Below are 13,674 nucleotides of genomic sequence, written 5' to 3' on the forward strand. Positions count from 1 at the left end.
TCTACCAAGGGTGACAAAGTGAAACTCTGTTTCAAAAAAATAAAAAAAGGAAAAAAAAACTTTATCTGTTTTCAGCACAGTGCACCACCACAACAAATGCGTACCAAATGCAGGGCTACCTCTGCTTCAGCATCTCAGAGAGTGATCTTTGGGGGTCTTTGGAATTCTGCTAGGTGCCAGCTTGCTGTCATTTTGTGGCAGAGAGCTGGGGAGGGACTAGTCCTCACTTCAGCCTAAGCTTGCCTCTCACTCAGAGGGGCCTATCCAGTGGTCTGCCATGAGAACTGGAGGCCTTTGTTTAGAACTGTGTTCTTTTTGCCTATTCTCAAAACTCAATGATGGCTTTATCAGAGAACAGGTGAAGGAGTAAAGCATGAGATCTTAGCTTTCTTCATAACTCATTCTTTCTCCCTAACTCTTTTTTCCCATGTTCCAAAATTTTTTTGACACTCTGCCCTGCTATAAGATCCCTTCTCTTGTTTGGCCTGTTGGGTATAACTTTTTTATGCCTCTTCTCACCCAACCCAGCTTTGATTGTGTTTCAAGTGAGCGTTGGCTCTGTAGGGAACCGAGATGCCCTTCTGAGTCTCTGCCCTTTCTGCTTCCTCTCTCTGGAATCCTCTTTCTTCTCTCTTCGTATTAGTGGCTCATTGCCATCCTTCCTATCTCCGCTCAGCCTGTCACCTCCTCAGGGAGTCCTTTCCCAAATGCTTCCCTATGTTCCATTCTCTCTTATTACCATCAAACTTTCTATACCCTTGACCAAGGGCGTGAGTGAGCTTCCCTGTGGAAGCTCTCTCCTGTATAGTGTTTATCACACTTGTGAATTATTTTACTTACTGGTTGGTTTACTCAGGCTCCCATGTGCCCCCAGCAGCATGCTGGCCCATAGCAAATGTTTGTACAACAGAGCAAAGGCAGCAGGGGGGGCTGGCTGGCTATATAGGTGGAATTGAGGGTCTGCTGCCCATGTCCAAGGGCCATGCTTGCAGGAGCTGGGCCAGGGCAGTTGGCATTTGACCAGCCCCTCCCCTTGCCCCATGGCTCCAGACAGATCCTGTGCGGCTGACCCAGCTATACGAGCAGGCTCGGTGGGATCTGCTGCTGGAGGAGATCGACTGCACTGAGGAGGAGATGATGGTGTTTGCAGCCCTGCAGGTGCCAGGCAGGCCTGGGTGTCCTGGGGCGGCTGGGGTGTGGGCTAGACTTAGGTTAGGAAGGGCATTCCAGACTGGGACCAGTCTCTGGGGCAGCTTGGCTTAGGAGCACTACTGGGCGACTGGGCTGCTGGACTCAGCGCTCCCTGGCCACATGCCCCACCCAGTACCACGTCAACAAGCTGTCCCAGAGTGGGGAGGTGGCCGAGCCGGCTGGTGCAGACCCAGGGCTGGACGACCTGGATGCAGCCCTGAGCAACCTGGAGGTGAAGCTGGAGGGGTCTGCGCCCACGGATGTGCTGGTGAGTAGGGACTCGGGAAGGTGCAGGAGTCAGGGCCAAGTGTGGGGGACCCCTCTGACTCTTCTCCTGCCACAGGACAGCCTCACCACCATTCCAGAACTTAAAGACCACCTTCGAATCTTCCGGTGAGTGAGAGGCCAGTCCAGAAAGAGAGGGAGACATGGAAAGAAGGAGGAAGGTGGCCTTTTACAACCCCCCTGCCTGCCCCTCAGACCCCGGAAGCTGACCCTGAAGGGCTACCGCCAGCACTGGGTGGTGTTTAAGGAGACCACACTGTCCTACTACAAGAGCCAGGAAGAGGCCCCAGGGGATCCTATTCAGCAGCTTAACCTCAAGGGTGAGTTAACAGGGGTAGAGGCTGGAGAGGTCCCATGTGGTCCACATACAGGTTGGGCAAGTGAATGCTCTCACCTGGCCTCAGCTTCCTCCTGGGGACCAGAGAAGATGCCCTCTGTCCTGAGGTGGCGTATGGAGTGGCATGCACACAGGGACTGCTAGGGAAGCTCTTCTCCTCTTCAGCTTCTTAGGTTACCCCTTCCTTTCCCTCCAGGCTGTGAGGTGGTCCCTGATGTCAATGTCTCTGGGCAGAAGTTCTGCATCAAACTCCTAGTGCCCTCACCTGAGGGCATGAGTGAGATCTACCTGCGGTGTCAGGATGTGAGAGCCGGGCAGATGCTGGGGCAGGGGCTGGCACCAGGGCTAAAGGTGCATTAATGACAGGGAGGGTGCAGGGCCAGAGCTACTAACACTGCCTTCTCCTCTGTCCCTCCCACCCAGGAGCAGCAGTATGCTCGCTGGATGGCTGGCTGCCGACTGGCCTCCAAGGGGCGCACCATGGCAGATAGCAGCTATGCCAGTGAGGTGCAAGCCATCCTTGCCTTCCTCAGCCTGAAGCGGACAGGTGGTGGAAGCTCTGGCAACCAGCCCCAGGGCCCTGACGCCTCTACTGAAGGCCTCAACCCCTATGGTCTTGTTGCCCCCCGCTTGCAGCGAAAGTTCAAGGCCAAGCAGGTGTCACAGCATTTATCCAGCCACCCTTGACCCTTGGATCTTCACTGAGCCTTCCTTGGGAAAACCACATGCTCACTTGTTCCTTCTCCCTCTGTGTCCCTGAGACTGTGTGACTGGTCCTCACCCTCTGAGAGGGATCACATCCACCTCAGGGTCTGGCTAAGTCCACATTTGCTGAGTGGTGAGAGGTTGCATCTAGTGACCCTGCATGGGACACTGCCCCTTTTGCAGGTTCAGCATCTTGTCTCCCTGACAGGGGCAGGTGGGCCAGGGCATGAAAAGTTGTCTAAGAGAACCTTGGGGGAAGGGAAGAGAGCCAGACAGCACCTCACTAGTGTGGTCCCGCAGCTCACCCCTCGGATCCTGGAAGCCCACCAGAATGTGGCCCAGCTCTCACTGACTGAGGCCCAGCTGCGCTTCATCCAGGCCTGGCAGTCCTTACCTGACTTCGGCATCTCCTATTTCACAGTCAGGTGCGAACCTCAGTCCCTCTCTGCCCCACTGATACTATCTCTGCCCTTATCTGCTGCCCAGGGAGTTTGCACCCCATCCCAAGAGTGGGTCCTAGGCCTCCCTGAAGCCTCCCTTCCCTTATCCTTTGTGGGCAGACTTCACAAAGAGTCTCCCCCTCCGTTCTGTATCCCCACAGCAAACACAAGAGACAGAGCTCAGGCCAGGAAAGCAGGAGACCTAGCTCCCGCCCTCCTATGCTATGGACTATTCATTCTCTGGGCCTGAGTTCACTGGTCTGCAGGACAGAGCTAATGGCAGACACTGCTATAGTGTCTTTGATTCTTCTTCCCCAAACTGCAAAGATATGAGCAAGGCAACAGCTGCCGTTGCTGCTACTGCTGCTATGAAAAACACACAAAAAGTAATTATGCAAAGACATTGATTTGTCTGAGGCTGCTAAATGCTGTTATAATGATTCTATCAATTAACTCCCATTTTCCAGACGAGGAACTTGAGGCCCAGGGAACCTAAATGGCTTGCTCAGGGTCACATAGCTGGTGAGCTACAGAGCTGGCTCATACTCTGTCATGCTGCCTCTGGAGCACTGCACCATGCTCTGGGTGGGCTCTGGACAATGTAGGGTGGAGCCCTTATTCACTGTCTCTCCTCCTGGGGACCAGGTTCAAGGGCAGCAGAAAAGATGAGATCCTGGGCATCGCCAACAACCGACTTATCCGCATCGACTTGGCTGTGGGTGACGTGGTCAAGACCTGGCGCTTCAGCAATATGCGCCAGTGGAATGTCAACTGGGACATCCGGCAGGTGGGCTCAGAGTGGAGGTTGGGATGGGACAAGTGGCTGAGCCAGGTCTAGTCAAGGCAGGGCAGGGCTGTTTTGTTATCCCATCTACCTTATCCTTTCTGACTTCTCATCCTGCAGGTGGCCATTGAGTTTGATGAGCACATCAATGTGGCCTTCAGTTGTGTGTCTGCTAGCTGTCGAATTGTGCATGAGTACATTGGGGGCTACATTTTCCTGTCGACTCGGGAACGGGCCCGTGGGGAGGAGCTGGACGAGGACCTGTTCCTACAACTCACAGGAGGCCATGAGGCTTTCTAAAGGCTGTTCTGCCCCTGCCCTGCTCACCATCTGCCTCAGCCACTCCCAAACCCACACCCACTGGGATTCACTACCCTACACCTGCTCTAGGCAGGCACTGAGCTGGGAACATTCACCTGCTGTCACTGGCTTTGTGCAGGTTCAGGCACCTGGCAGGGCCAAACTCTGCCATCATCCAGGCTGGGAACAGGGGGCCCTGAGCTTGTGCAGCATCCCCCTTCCCTTGTCCGAGGGGCCAAGGCCACCACCCCTGGCCTTTCTCTAGTCCCTGAGCACGCACACAGAAGACAAGATATACTTACAGGATAACAAACCATGGTCTCAAACAAGTTTCTTTCTTATTATTTTTTAAAATATTTTTATAAATTAATATTTTATTGTTGGGTCATCTTTCTTCTTCTGGGGCTGTGCTTGGGGCCCCTCTGACCCTCTGTGTCTTTATCATCAGCCAAGGAGAGGGGCTTTCCTAAGAGAGAGAAAGGGAGACCTAAGTCAGCCTGGTGTTGGAGGCTGGGAAAGAAGCCCAAAAGTCACAGGCTTCAGACACAAAGAATGGGGTGTAGGGGTTTCTCACGGGTAGGGCACAGCTGCAGGGCCTCTTTGAAGTATTTGGGAAGCAGGACACCATCAGCATTCCCTGGAGTCAGGATAACCCCATTGGCAGAGTGGAAGAAGGGTATTCCATCTGTCAATAGGGCTAGATAGGTAACTCATGCCTGCCTTGAAGGCCTAGGGCAGTCCCTGCTGTGGGACTCACCTGCCAGGGCCAGGGGTCCATTGATGAACACAGCTACTTCACAGTTTGGCCGCATGCCTGCAGAGACAACTGGAGCTGGGGCAGGGCACCTGAGACTGCAGTCAGCAAACCTTGGCTGACTGGATAGAAGGTTTTTGTTTGTTTGTTTGTTTTGTTTTGTTTTTATGGTTGGGGCTGGGTTTGAACCCGCCACCTCCGGCGGCATGAGGCCAGCACCCTACTCCTTTGAGCCACAGGTGCCACCCGCCTTGGCTGACTGGAATCCTGGGGTGAGGGACGGGGGATGCTACTTCATGCAGGGCATGGAGGGGCCTCAGATAAGGGAGGCTGTGACCCTTGGAGGGGACCTGGGAGGACATTGTGGGTGGGAGTAACTGGCAGGGGGGCACTGACCACTGATGACACCAGGGTCCCCAGGCAGCCCTGGGGCCAGGTGGATGTGTGTCCTTCCACAGCAGGACAGGCCCTTTAGCAGGATGGATGGCCAGTGTTTCCAGAATGTGCCATGGACTAGCGTCAGGGGCAGGGCTTGTGGTGTCTCTATGGGCATCAGCTCCAGCTCAGGTACCTGGTTAACTGACCAGCAGTGAGACCCCCTTCCACAGGCAGGGGTCCCAGCTGGCTCTCTCACTTGTCTCCTCAGTCCTCACCTGCAGAGAGTGGCCCTGATTGGCCCGGATGAGAGGGCCTGTGCTGGGGTCTCCTGGCTGCAGGGCAAACCGCTGCTTCCCATTAGTGTCCACCACACGCTGCACATCTTCAACTGAGAAGCTATGGAACTGGGGCAGCTGCAGGAGGGCACCCAGGGGCACGAAGCCATCTGTGGGCAGACAGGGTGCTCAGGAGATGATCTTACTCTGGCCTGGGCCAGAGTTAACGGGGAGTGTCACAGGCAATTGGAACAAACCCTGAGCTTGGGATCACATGGGCTTCATCCTTAAAGATCACATGACCTTTAGAAAATCTCCCCTTTCTGGGCCTCAGTGTTTTCTTTTCTTCCTTTTTTTTTTTTTTAGAATTCTGTCACCCTGATAGAGTGCTGTAGCATCATTGCTCAAAGCAACCTCAAACTCTTGGACTCAAGAGATCCTCTTGCAGCTTGGCGCCTATGGTTCAAGTGGCTAATGCGCCAGCCACATACACCTAAGGTGGCAGGTTTGAATCCAGCCCCAGCCCGCCAAAACAACAATGACGGCTGCAACAAAAAAATAGCCGGGTGTTGTGGCGGGCGCCTGTGGTCCCAGCTACTTGGGAGGCTGAGGCAGGAGACTCGCTTGAGTCTCCTTAAAAAAAAAAAAAAAAAAAAAGAGATCCTCTTGCCTCAGTCTCTCAAGTAGCTGGGACCACAGTGCCTGGCTAGTTTTTAAGAGATGGGGTCTCACTCTTACTCAGGCTGGTCTCCAACTCCTGAATCCAAGCAATCTACCTGCCTCGGCTTCCCAAGTGCTAGTATTATAGGCATGAGCCACCCCACCCAGCCCTGTTCTCAGTGTTTTCAACTTACAAGGAAAGTGGACCTGCCTCATGAAGGGTCACAAAGACAAAGGGTTTAGCACAGTACTTGGCCCAGACCAGACACTTGATAACACTGGATGCCAATACCCTCAGTGCATACCATTGGGAAAGTATTGAGCCCCTTGATTACAGGGGACATCACCAGGCTTGGCCCAGACAGGAGCTCTTCTCCCAGTCTGCCATGGGCATGATACAGGGCTTTGGGCCTAGGTCATCGTCGTCGTCTTCTTTTTTTTTTTGAGACAGAGCCTCAAGCTGTCCCCCTGGGTAGAGTGCCATGGCATCACAGCTCACAGCAACCTCCAACTCCTGGGCTCAAGCGAGTCTCCTGCCTCAGCCTCCCAAGTAGCTGGGACCACAGGCACCTGCCATAATGCTCGGCTATTTTTTTGTTGCAGCTGTCATTGTTGTTTTTGGCGGGCCTGGGCCGGATTCGAACCCGCCACCTTAGGTGTATGTGGCTGGTGCCTTAGCCACTTGAGCCACAGGCGCCAAGCCTTTTTTTTTTTTTTTTTTTTTTTTTTTTAATTTAGAGACAGAGTCTCACTTTATCGCCCTCGGTGGAGTGCCATGGTGTCACAGCTCACAGCAACCTCCAACTCCTGGGCTTAGGCGATTCTCTTGCCTCAGCCTCTGGAGTAGCTGGGATTACAGGTGCTCACCACAATGCCCGGCTATTTTTGTTGTTGTTGTTGTTGTTGCAGTTTGGCTGGGGCCAGGTTCGAACTTGCCACCCTTGGTATATGGGGCCAGTGCCCTATCCACTGAGGCACAGGTGCCACCCTGGGCCTAGGTCTTCTCTATGCATAGGGAGGACGTGTGCTGTGTCTTCTTCATGGGGCAGTGACAGGAGCTGTGAGGGAGGGGTTACAGACAAGATCACATTTCTCCCTGGATGCAAACCACTGCTTCAACAGTCTTTAAGTCACTCACTTACCGGCTCCCATGGGAAGTCCCAGCTTCAAGGCCCCATGGCGCAGCACATAGGACAGAGCCTTGGAAAGATGCACATCTCGGTCCTGTAAAAGACCAGAGATGGTTCTGGTCTCCATGGTGACCCCATTCTGCTGCCCCCCCCACTCCCAACCCTGAGAGACCAAAGAGAGGAGTCTCTGTATTACCATCAATTCCCCACCTCCATCTCACTAGCCTTTCCTAGGAAGCCTGGGTGCAGACAGAGAGTCCCCTTTCCTGTCCTCCCACTGTAGGGTAGAAGGGGTCGGTGAGGGGCTCACCTGTTCCCGTCTGTGAACCCTTCTGTCCCTTGGCCCTGCTGCTTCCTGCCTCCTTTCTCCAGAAGAGTTCATGGTCACAACCTGTGTGGAGCAGTGGCCTGTGGGGACTGCCTTAAGGACTCTCCCATGTCCCCACGTCCCCAGAAAGTCACAAAGCCTCAAGATGTGAAAGCTGGGAAGGGGATATAGAGCTTACTAAATTCGCTTTCCACCATGCCCCTACCCACCAAATCCCTAGTGCAGATAGAAAAACTAAGGCCCAGCAGGCAATACTTGACCAAGGTCACACTGTCAGCCACAGAGCCCAGGAAAGCCGAGCTCCTGCGTTCCAGGCTCACGGCTGTGCCCCGCCAAGGCCTGTCTGGGGCGTGCAGACTAACCCAGCGGAAACGTCAGGGCCAGCTGGGTCCCATCAGCAGGCCACACAGACCGCAGCCGGCGCCCGGACTGGCCAATGAGAAGCTACGGAAGAAGGGGCAGGCACTTCCGCTTCAGGAAAGGGGCGGAGCCTGAGGGACGCGACTGCCGGCGAGTTGCAGAGCCTGCGGATGGCTGGAGCTTCCGGACCCTAGGGGGTCCCATCGCGTCCCGAGTTGGAGGCAGGACCTCTGGGTGTGGGGAACATGGGCATTGGGGATGACACCCTGGGATCTCTGGGTGGTTGGGATGCCTGGAGTCCCAGGGATTTCTAGCAGCAGGAGCCCGGGTACCCAGAGGGACTCAGGGCTCTTGTGGAGATGATAGGACACTTTACTACCTAAAGAGTGGTCAGGTGCTGAAAAGGGCTTAGGAAAAAGGGCACAGGGAGCCAGCTGCTGGGCCCAGGGGTAACTGTATTCCGCTCCCCAACAGGGCTGGCTGTGCACTCCCCCAGAGCGGCCTTGACTAGACCATGGACCCTGAGGTATCCCTGCTACTGCAGTGCCCTCCGGGGGGGCTGCCCGAGGACCGGGTACAGGCCGAGATGAACCCAGCCCACAACCGTCGCCCACTGCCAGGTGGGGACAAGGCCATCACTGCTATCTGGGAGACCCGGCTACAGGCCCAACCCTGGCTCTTTGATGCCCCAAAGTTCCGCCTGCACTCAGCCTCCCTGGTGCCCATTGGCTCAGGGGAGCCACAGGTGCTCCTGCGCCTGGGCCTTACTTCCTACAAAGACTTCCTGGGCACCAACTGGGCCACCTCGGCTGCCTGGCTGCGACAGCAGGGTGCTGCTGACTGGGGTGACAGACAAGCCTATCTGGCAGACCCACTCGGGGTGGGTGCTGCACTCGCCACTGCTGATGACTTCCTTGTTTTCCTGCGCCGCTCTCAGCAGGTGGCTGAGGCCCCTGGGTTGGTGGACGTGCCTGGTGGGCACCCTGAGCCTCAGGTGAGGTGCCAGGCTGGGCACAAGTCCCAGACAGCTCAGGGGAGCTTTGGCTTTCAGCCCTCCCAGCTTTGGTTTTCTCACTCTTTAAAGAGAATATTGGCCTGGTGTTTGTCTGAAAGTTTGCTTAGGGCTTCCTCACTGAACCCGGCCCCAGACTTGGGGGAAGCTAGGAAACACAAGGTGGGGAGGGGGAAGGGGGACAAAGGAAGAAGATTACTCACCCTAGCCCCAACCCTGTGTGACCCTTTCCTAGTCAGACCTTTGGTTGTCCAATTAGAAAAGGAAGGCCTGGGTTAGGGTATCACCAAGACTCTTAACACTATGCCCACACCAGATCTTTGGAGCCAGCAAATATAGGGGAACACAGCATGGGAAGAGGTGGGGAACAGGGGCTGAGCCTGACCTCTTACAGGCCCTGTGCCCTGGTGACAGCCCCCAGCACAAGGACTTCCCTGGTGAATTGGTAGTACGTGAGCTCTTCTCCAGTGTCCTGCAGGAGATCTGTGATGAGGTGAGTGAGAGTGACCCAGAGTTGTAGGCATGAACAGAAGGGGTGGAACTTGTCCTAATTCCACAGGTCTGGGCTGGCAGGAGGGTCTGCAGGCATCTGGCTGGCATTAGGGAAGAGCTTGGCTTTGCAGCTAGGCACAATCAGAAGGGAATTCTTGCCCTCAATACTCTATGCCTCAGGTTCTTCCTATCTACAGTGGAGACAATGATAAATGTTTTGCCTGCTTCCCAAGTTTGCTGAAAAAGGAGTAAAAGTCCCAGTTGCTAAACTGACTTTTTAGGCCACCTCGGTAACTTGTTTAATCTCCCTGGTTTCAATTTTCCCATCTGTAAAATATGCCTAAGATCTGACATTCTCTGGTGCTGGGCACTTGATCTACAAACTGGAAAATACTGTTCAAGGATAATGGGCTGTTTTCCATTGAGAGGGGCAGAGATGTAGGCAGTGGGCACTGACGGGTGGGACCTTTGGCCCCAGGTGAACCTGCCACTGCTCACCCTGAGCCAGCCTCTGCTGTTGGGCATTGCACGCAATGAGACCAGTGCTGGCAGAGCCAGTGCAGAGTTCTACGTACAGTGAGTGGGCTCTGGGGTGCATGATCCTGGGGCTTGGGGAGGTGGGTGGTGAGGAATGAGACTGAGAAAGCTGGGCTCCACAGGGTCCCTACAGGGCCTGTTCACCCACCAGGTCACCTTCATGTTCTTGTCCAGATGCAGCCTGACTTCTGAGCAGGTGAGGAAGCATTACCTAAGTGGGGGACCTGAGGCCCATGAATCTACAGGAATCCTCTTTGTGGAGACACAGGTGTGAGGAGGCAAACTGCATCCTGGTTGGACACCAGGGTTGGGATCCACAAAAAGCCTAGTGATGAAGGCCTTAGGGGAGGAAGTGGCTGGGTTGGACAGGGGACTCCCCAGGTTCTCAGAATTTTCTCCAGAGTCATAGACTTGCCTCTTGCCCAAAGGAAGGTCCAGGCATGTTCAGCCCTTTAACATGTCTCCCTAGGGACAGTGCAGTGCAGTGCAGTGCAGAGGGCTCTGAAGCTCAGGAATCCTGGGTCCAGCTCCCACAGAAGATGACATCTGGGTCTCATTGTCTACCCACAGAAGGTGCAGAGATTGCAGGAGACGGAGATGTGGGCTGAGCTGTGCCCCTCCGCCAAAGGCGCTATCCTCCTCTACAACTGGTCCAGGGATGTCACAGCTGAGTGGCTGTAGGGTCTTCAGCCCTACTACCAGCGCTCTGAAGACAATAAAGGACTTTCTTGTTTGATTCCATTGTCATCTGCTATTTCTGTTAAGACAGAGGAGGATGCTGGAGAGTCCTGGGTGTAGGAGGACCAATGACATGAAACATACACACACAGACCTGATATGGCGGCTTACGCCCGTAGTCCTACCAATTAGGTAGGTAGAGGCTGGAGAATCTCTTCAGCCCATGAATTGGAGACCAGCTTGGGAAACATAGTGAGATCCCGTCTCTACAAAAAAATTAAAAACAAAAATAAGGGCGTGATAGTACGTGCCTGTAGTCCCAGCCACTAGGCTGACTAAGGCAGGATGACCGTTTGAGCTTGGGAGTTCGACGTTGCTGTGAGCTATGACGACACCACTGTACTCCAGTCTGAGATGAGAGCTTTGCCTCCCTCGCCAGGATCCAGAAAGGCTCCAGGACGACTATAGGTGGAAGCACCTCTTGAAATGGGCCTTGCTGCAGGGCGGAGCAACAGCCACGTCCGCTGAATGGAGGGATGGAGGCTGGGCCGAAAGCCTCCGTGAACACTCGTTTCAGTTCGGCCGCTTCCAGGTGGGCGCCGGCGAAAGTCTGCAAGTCCGGAGGCATCGGCTTCCGTGGGTGGGTCGAAGGCCAAAAGTTAATAGGTTTGCGGAGGCAAGGTCGTCGCCGCACCTTCCAATCTCTTGGGCGTGGCCTCGGCACCTAAGCCAATGAGGAGTGGGGGCGGGGCTCGGATGGGAGCCGGAAATGGCGGAGTCCGTGGGGGCGGAGCCTGGCTGTGGCTCCTTCTTCACCCGTCCCCCAGTCTCTCTAGGAGAGGAGGAGGGTCGTAGCGTCAAAGACCGGTTATCCAGATGCCGAGGCCACTGTGGCCCCGATGCCCCAGTCAGAGGCAGGGGCGGGTCTAGAATGTGAGGGTCTGGCCCTGAGCAAAAAGGCCGCTGAGGGCCTGCTTCAGTCTTCCTTCACAAGAAAACGGGGCCAAGCCCCTTCCCTCTGCCCTCGAGGTACTTGAAGTCTGGCCCCATCCTGGTCCCAATGCACTTTTGGTGGCCTCCTTTCCCCAGCTGCCCGCCCGCCACCAAGCCCCTCCTGCCGCCGCTGCGCCTATGCCGTCTGTGGCCACGCAGCCCTCCTACTCGGCCCCTTGGAGCGGCTGCCGGGCAGCGGTGAGTTGGGCGCTGGGGGCCGGGTTCGGTGGTTCAGTGGGTTTCTATTGCGGGCTGCTCATGTGCTGAGACAGGTGTGGTTTCTCCTCTGTGTCCCGTGACAAATAGCCTTGTCTCAGGTAACCTTCACCTTCAGGGCTGAGGACACTGAGAATCAGAAGTAAAGACACAATCCCCGTGTCACCCACCGATTTAAGTGGCAGATCAGGAATTTGAGCCCAGGTCAAAATCAATGCTCTTTCCACAACTCTAGTAGTTGTCAAGCATCTCTGCCGTAACTTACTTGGGGGAGGATATGAGTTACAAAAATGCACTTTCCTGGGCCTTGCTCTTGAGGTTCTGAACTGGAGGAAAGAAGTGCGTGGGGCTCCAGAATCTTTTTTTTTTTTTTTTTTTTGGCCAGGGCTGGGTTTCAACCAGCCATCTCTGGCATATGGGGCCTGTACCCTACCCATCTGAGCCACAGGCGCTGCCCGGAATCTGATGCTAGTGGTCTGAGGACTACATTTTGAGGGGTCCTGATCTGTACTATGCCTGAAACACTGGAAAAGAGAGTGGCAGTCTGGAGATATATGTCTTGGGATCCTGTCTCAGCCCTCAGCTCTTGGTGACTGAGTTGAAAGATGTGGCCCAAGGAGGTTGGGTGGGGCATGGCAGGGGTATCCTTTGGGTTGCCTCAACCCCTACAGATTTGGGACTCTCCACAGGTCCAGCCCCAGTAATTATTATGAACTGTTGGGGGTGCATCCTAGTGCCAGCACTGAAGAAGTTAAAAGAGCTTTCTTCACCAAGTCCAAAGAGGTACCATTGCCCCTAAGGTGGGAAGAGGAAATATGAGCCCAAATTCCTAGGAGTAGACTCTTGTCTCTGGCTAGTGCCACTCCCAGCATGCCTAGGGAGTGGGAGGCACTCAGGGGGCAGGGGGTGGCCAGATGGAAGGAAAGGCTGGGGACAGGAGCTGGGCTCTGTTTTCTTGAGGACTCTAGGCCAGAGCATATGGTGAGAACAGGGGTCTAGCAAGTGGGGAAGAAGCAGGGGTCTGTGCTTCCTGACTCTCTGGCCCACTAGAGTGGTAGGCAGGCCTAAGATTGAGGGTCACTAACCAAGCAGGGCCTCTGGGAATGATCAGACCCCTTATGGATGGATGGGTCCTGGGAAAGGGAGATAAGGGGAGTCCTTCCCCACCCCAGCTGCACCCCGACCGGGACCCTGGGAACCCAACCCTGCACAGCCGCTTTGTGGAGCTGAGTGAGGCATACCGTGTACTTAGCCGTGAACAGAGCCGCCGCAGCTATGACCACCAGCTCCGTTCAGCCAGCCCCCCAAAGTCTCCAGGAAACACAGCCCACCCCAAGTCTGCTCGACAAACACACAGGTACAGGAGTTCTGCCCCCAGAATGTCCCCAACCCCAGGTCTCTGGAGGAACCTCAGTCACATACTATCCCTTCCTCTCATTCCTAGCAGTTCCTGGGCACCCCCCAATGCAGAATACTGGGCCCAATTTCATGGCATGAGGCCGCAAGGGCCCAAATCCAGGCAGCAGCAATATAAACACAACCAACGAGTGCTGGGATACTGTCTCCTGCTTATGCTGGCAGGTATGGGCCTGCATTATGTCGCCTTCAGGTACATCCCTGTCCCCCCCCCCCCCCCCCCCCTGGGGTGATGGGCCAGGGGCAGAAGGGTGGGTAAATCCTAGTGTGGTCAGCTATCCATGCCACAACGCCTGGCTATTTTTTTGTTGTGTTTCTCAAGTGAAGAACTGCATAAAACCAGTCTCTGAAGCCTCTCCTTACCTGGTAAAGGCAGCATTACATGAAGGGCTGAAGGGCTGAT

At 55.0% G+C, this 13,674-nt stretch overlaps 4 protein-coding genes across 15 annotated transcripts in view; 3 read left to right on the forward strand and 1 right to left on the reverse strand.

Annotated features, from left to right (window-relative positions):
* The window catches only part of FERMT3 (fermitin family member 3), a 27,993-nt gene extending 23,561 nt beyond the window's left edge, over positions 1 to 4,432 (forward strand). For both annotated transcript variants that reach the window (XM_012810732.2, XM_023518497.1), the window contains exons 7-15: positions 1,051 to 1,158; positions 1,325 to 1,459; positions 1,535 to 1,584; positions 1,672 to 1,796; positions 2,010 to 2,116; positions 2,237 to 2,470; positions 2,819 to 2,943; positions 3,604 to 3,745; positions 3,863 to 4,432. In XM_012810732.2, the coding sequence (XP_012666186.1) occupies positions 1,051 to 1,158; positions 1,325 to 1,459; positions 1,535 to 1,584; positions 1,672 to 1,796; positions 2,010 to 2,116; positions 2,237 to 2,470; positions 2,819 to 2,943; positions 3,604 to 3,745; positions 3,863 to 4,042 (1,206 nt within the window). In that variant the 3' untranslated portion in view covers positions 4,043 to 4,432. The remainder of the gene's footprint in view (positions 1 to 1,050; positions 1,159 to 1,324; positions 1,460 to 1,534; positions 1,585 to 1,671; positions 1,797 to 2,009; positions 2,117 to 2,236; positions 2,471 to 2,818; positions 2,944 to 3,603; positions 3,746 to 3,862) is intronic.
* TRPT1 (tRNA phosphotransferase 1) lies at positions 4,341 to 7,981 on the reverse strand. 7 transcript variants are annotated; one of them, XM_023518500.1, is made up of 8 exons: positions 7,930 to 7,981; positions 7,550 to 7,630; positions 7,252 to 7,333; positions 5,450 to 5,619; positions 5,193 to 5,367; positions 4,800 to 4,856; positions 4,617 to 4,739; positions 4,367 to 4,508 (listed from the first exon to the last, which is right to left on the reverse strand). In XM_023518500.1, exons 2-8 carry the CDS (start codon positions 7,619 to 7,621, stop codon positions 4,417 to 4,419), a joined length of 771 nt encoding a protein of 256 aa, XP_023374268.1. In that variant the 5' UTR covers positions 7,622 to 7,630; positions 7,930 to 7,981; the 3' UTR covers positions 4,367 to 4,416. The 7 variants fall into 7 exon arrangements, 6 of the variants coding, with proteins under 6 accessions (XP_023374269.1, XP_023374268.1, XP_023374267.1 ...); XM_023518499.1 differs by lacking the exon at positions 7,930 to 7,981 and adding an exon at positions 7,823 to 7,918; XM_023518498.1 differs by lacking the exon at positions 7,930 to 7,981 and adding an exon at positions 7,777 to 7,918.
* Positions 7,982 to 8,039: 58 nt separating this feature from the next.
* Positions 8,040 to 10,704, forward strand: NUDT22 (nudix hydrolase 22). Of its 2 annotated transcripts, none has more exons than XM_012810694.2 (6): positions 8,040 to 8,148; positions 8,402 to 8,921; positions 9,334 to 9,432; positions 9,910 to 10,007; positions 10,143 to 10,236; positions 10,539 to 10,704. In XM_012810694.2, the coding sequence occupies exons 2-6, from the start codon at positions 8,442 to 8,444 to the stop codon at positions 10,647 to 10,649; spliced, it is 882 nt and encodes a 293-aa protein (XP_012666148.1). In that variant the 5' UTR covers positions 8,040 to 8,148; positions 8,402 to 8,441; the 3' UTR covers positions 10,650 to 10,704. The 2 variants fall into 2 exon arrangements, with proteins under 2 accessions (XP_012666148.1, XP_023374207.1); XM_023518439.1 differs by lacking the exon at positions 10,539 to 10,704 and adding an exon at positions 10,438 to 10,530.
* Positions 10,705 to 11,425: 721 nt separating this feature from the next.
* DNAJC4 (DnaJ heat shock protein family (Hsp40) member C4) overlaps positions 11,426 to 13,674 on the forward strand; it is a 3,415-nt gene continuing 1,166 nt past the window's right edge. Inside the window, exons 1-4 of one of the 4 annotated variants that reach the window (XM_023518440.1) lie at positions 11,426 to 11,837; positions 12,545 to 12,638; positions 13,028 to 13,212; positions 13,300 to 13,436. In XM_023518440.1, the coding sequence (XP_023374208.1) occupies positions 11,707 to 11,837; positions 12,545 to 12,638; positions 13,028 to 13,212; positions 13,300 to 13,436 (547 nt within the window). In that variant the 5' untranslated portion in view covers positions 11,426 to 11,706. Of the gene's footprint in view, positions 11,838 to 12,544; positions 12,639 to 13,027; positions 13,213 to 13,299; positions 13,465 to 13,674 lie in introns of all 4 variants that reach the window. The other 3 variants (XM_012810698.2, XM_012810697.2, XM_012810695.2) reach the window with 3 other exon arrangements.

Source organism: Otolemur garnettii, unplaced genomic scaffold (genome assembly GCF_000181295.1).
Source record: "Otolemur garnettii isolate 467f Iridium unplaced genomic scaffold, OtoGar3 scaffold00140, whole genome shotgun sequence".
In the NCBI taxonomy this organism is placed as follows: domain Eukaryota; kingdom Metazoa; phylum Chordata; class Mammalia; order Primates; family Galagidae; genus Otolemur; species Otolemur garnettii.

Bases quoted from the DNA above. Each gene is read 5' to 3' on its own strand.
- TRPT1 (XM_023518500.1), bottom strand. From the start codon at position 7,621: ATGAACTCTTCTGGAGAAAGGAGGCAGGAAGCAGCAGGGCCAAGGGAC. The intron at 7,334-7,549 runs GTGAGCCCCTCA...GGTCTTTTACAG, and splicing joins GGGTTCACAGACGGGAACAG to GACCGAGATGTGCATCTTTC. The intron at 4,740-4,799 runs GTGAGTCCCACA...TTACCTATCTAG, and splicing joins TGGACCCCTGGCCCTGGCAG to CCCTATTGACAGATGGAATA.
- NUDT22 (XM_012810694.2), top strand. From the start codon at position 8,442: ATGGACCCTGAGGTATCCCTGCTACTGCAGTGCCCTCCGGGGGGGCTG. The intron at 9,433-9,909 runs GTGAGTGAGAGT...CTTTGGCCCCAG, and splicing joins TGCAGGAGATCTGTGATGAG to GTGAACCTGCCACTGCTCAC. The intron at 10,008-10,142 runs GTGAGTGGGCTC...GTTCTTGTCCAG, and splicing joins AGTGCAGAGTTCTACGTACA to ATGCAGCCTGACTTCTGAGC.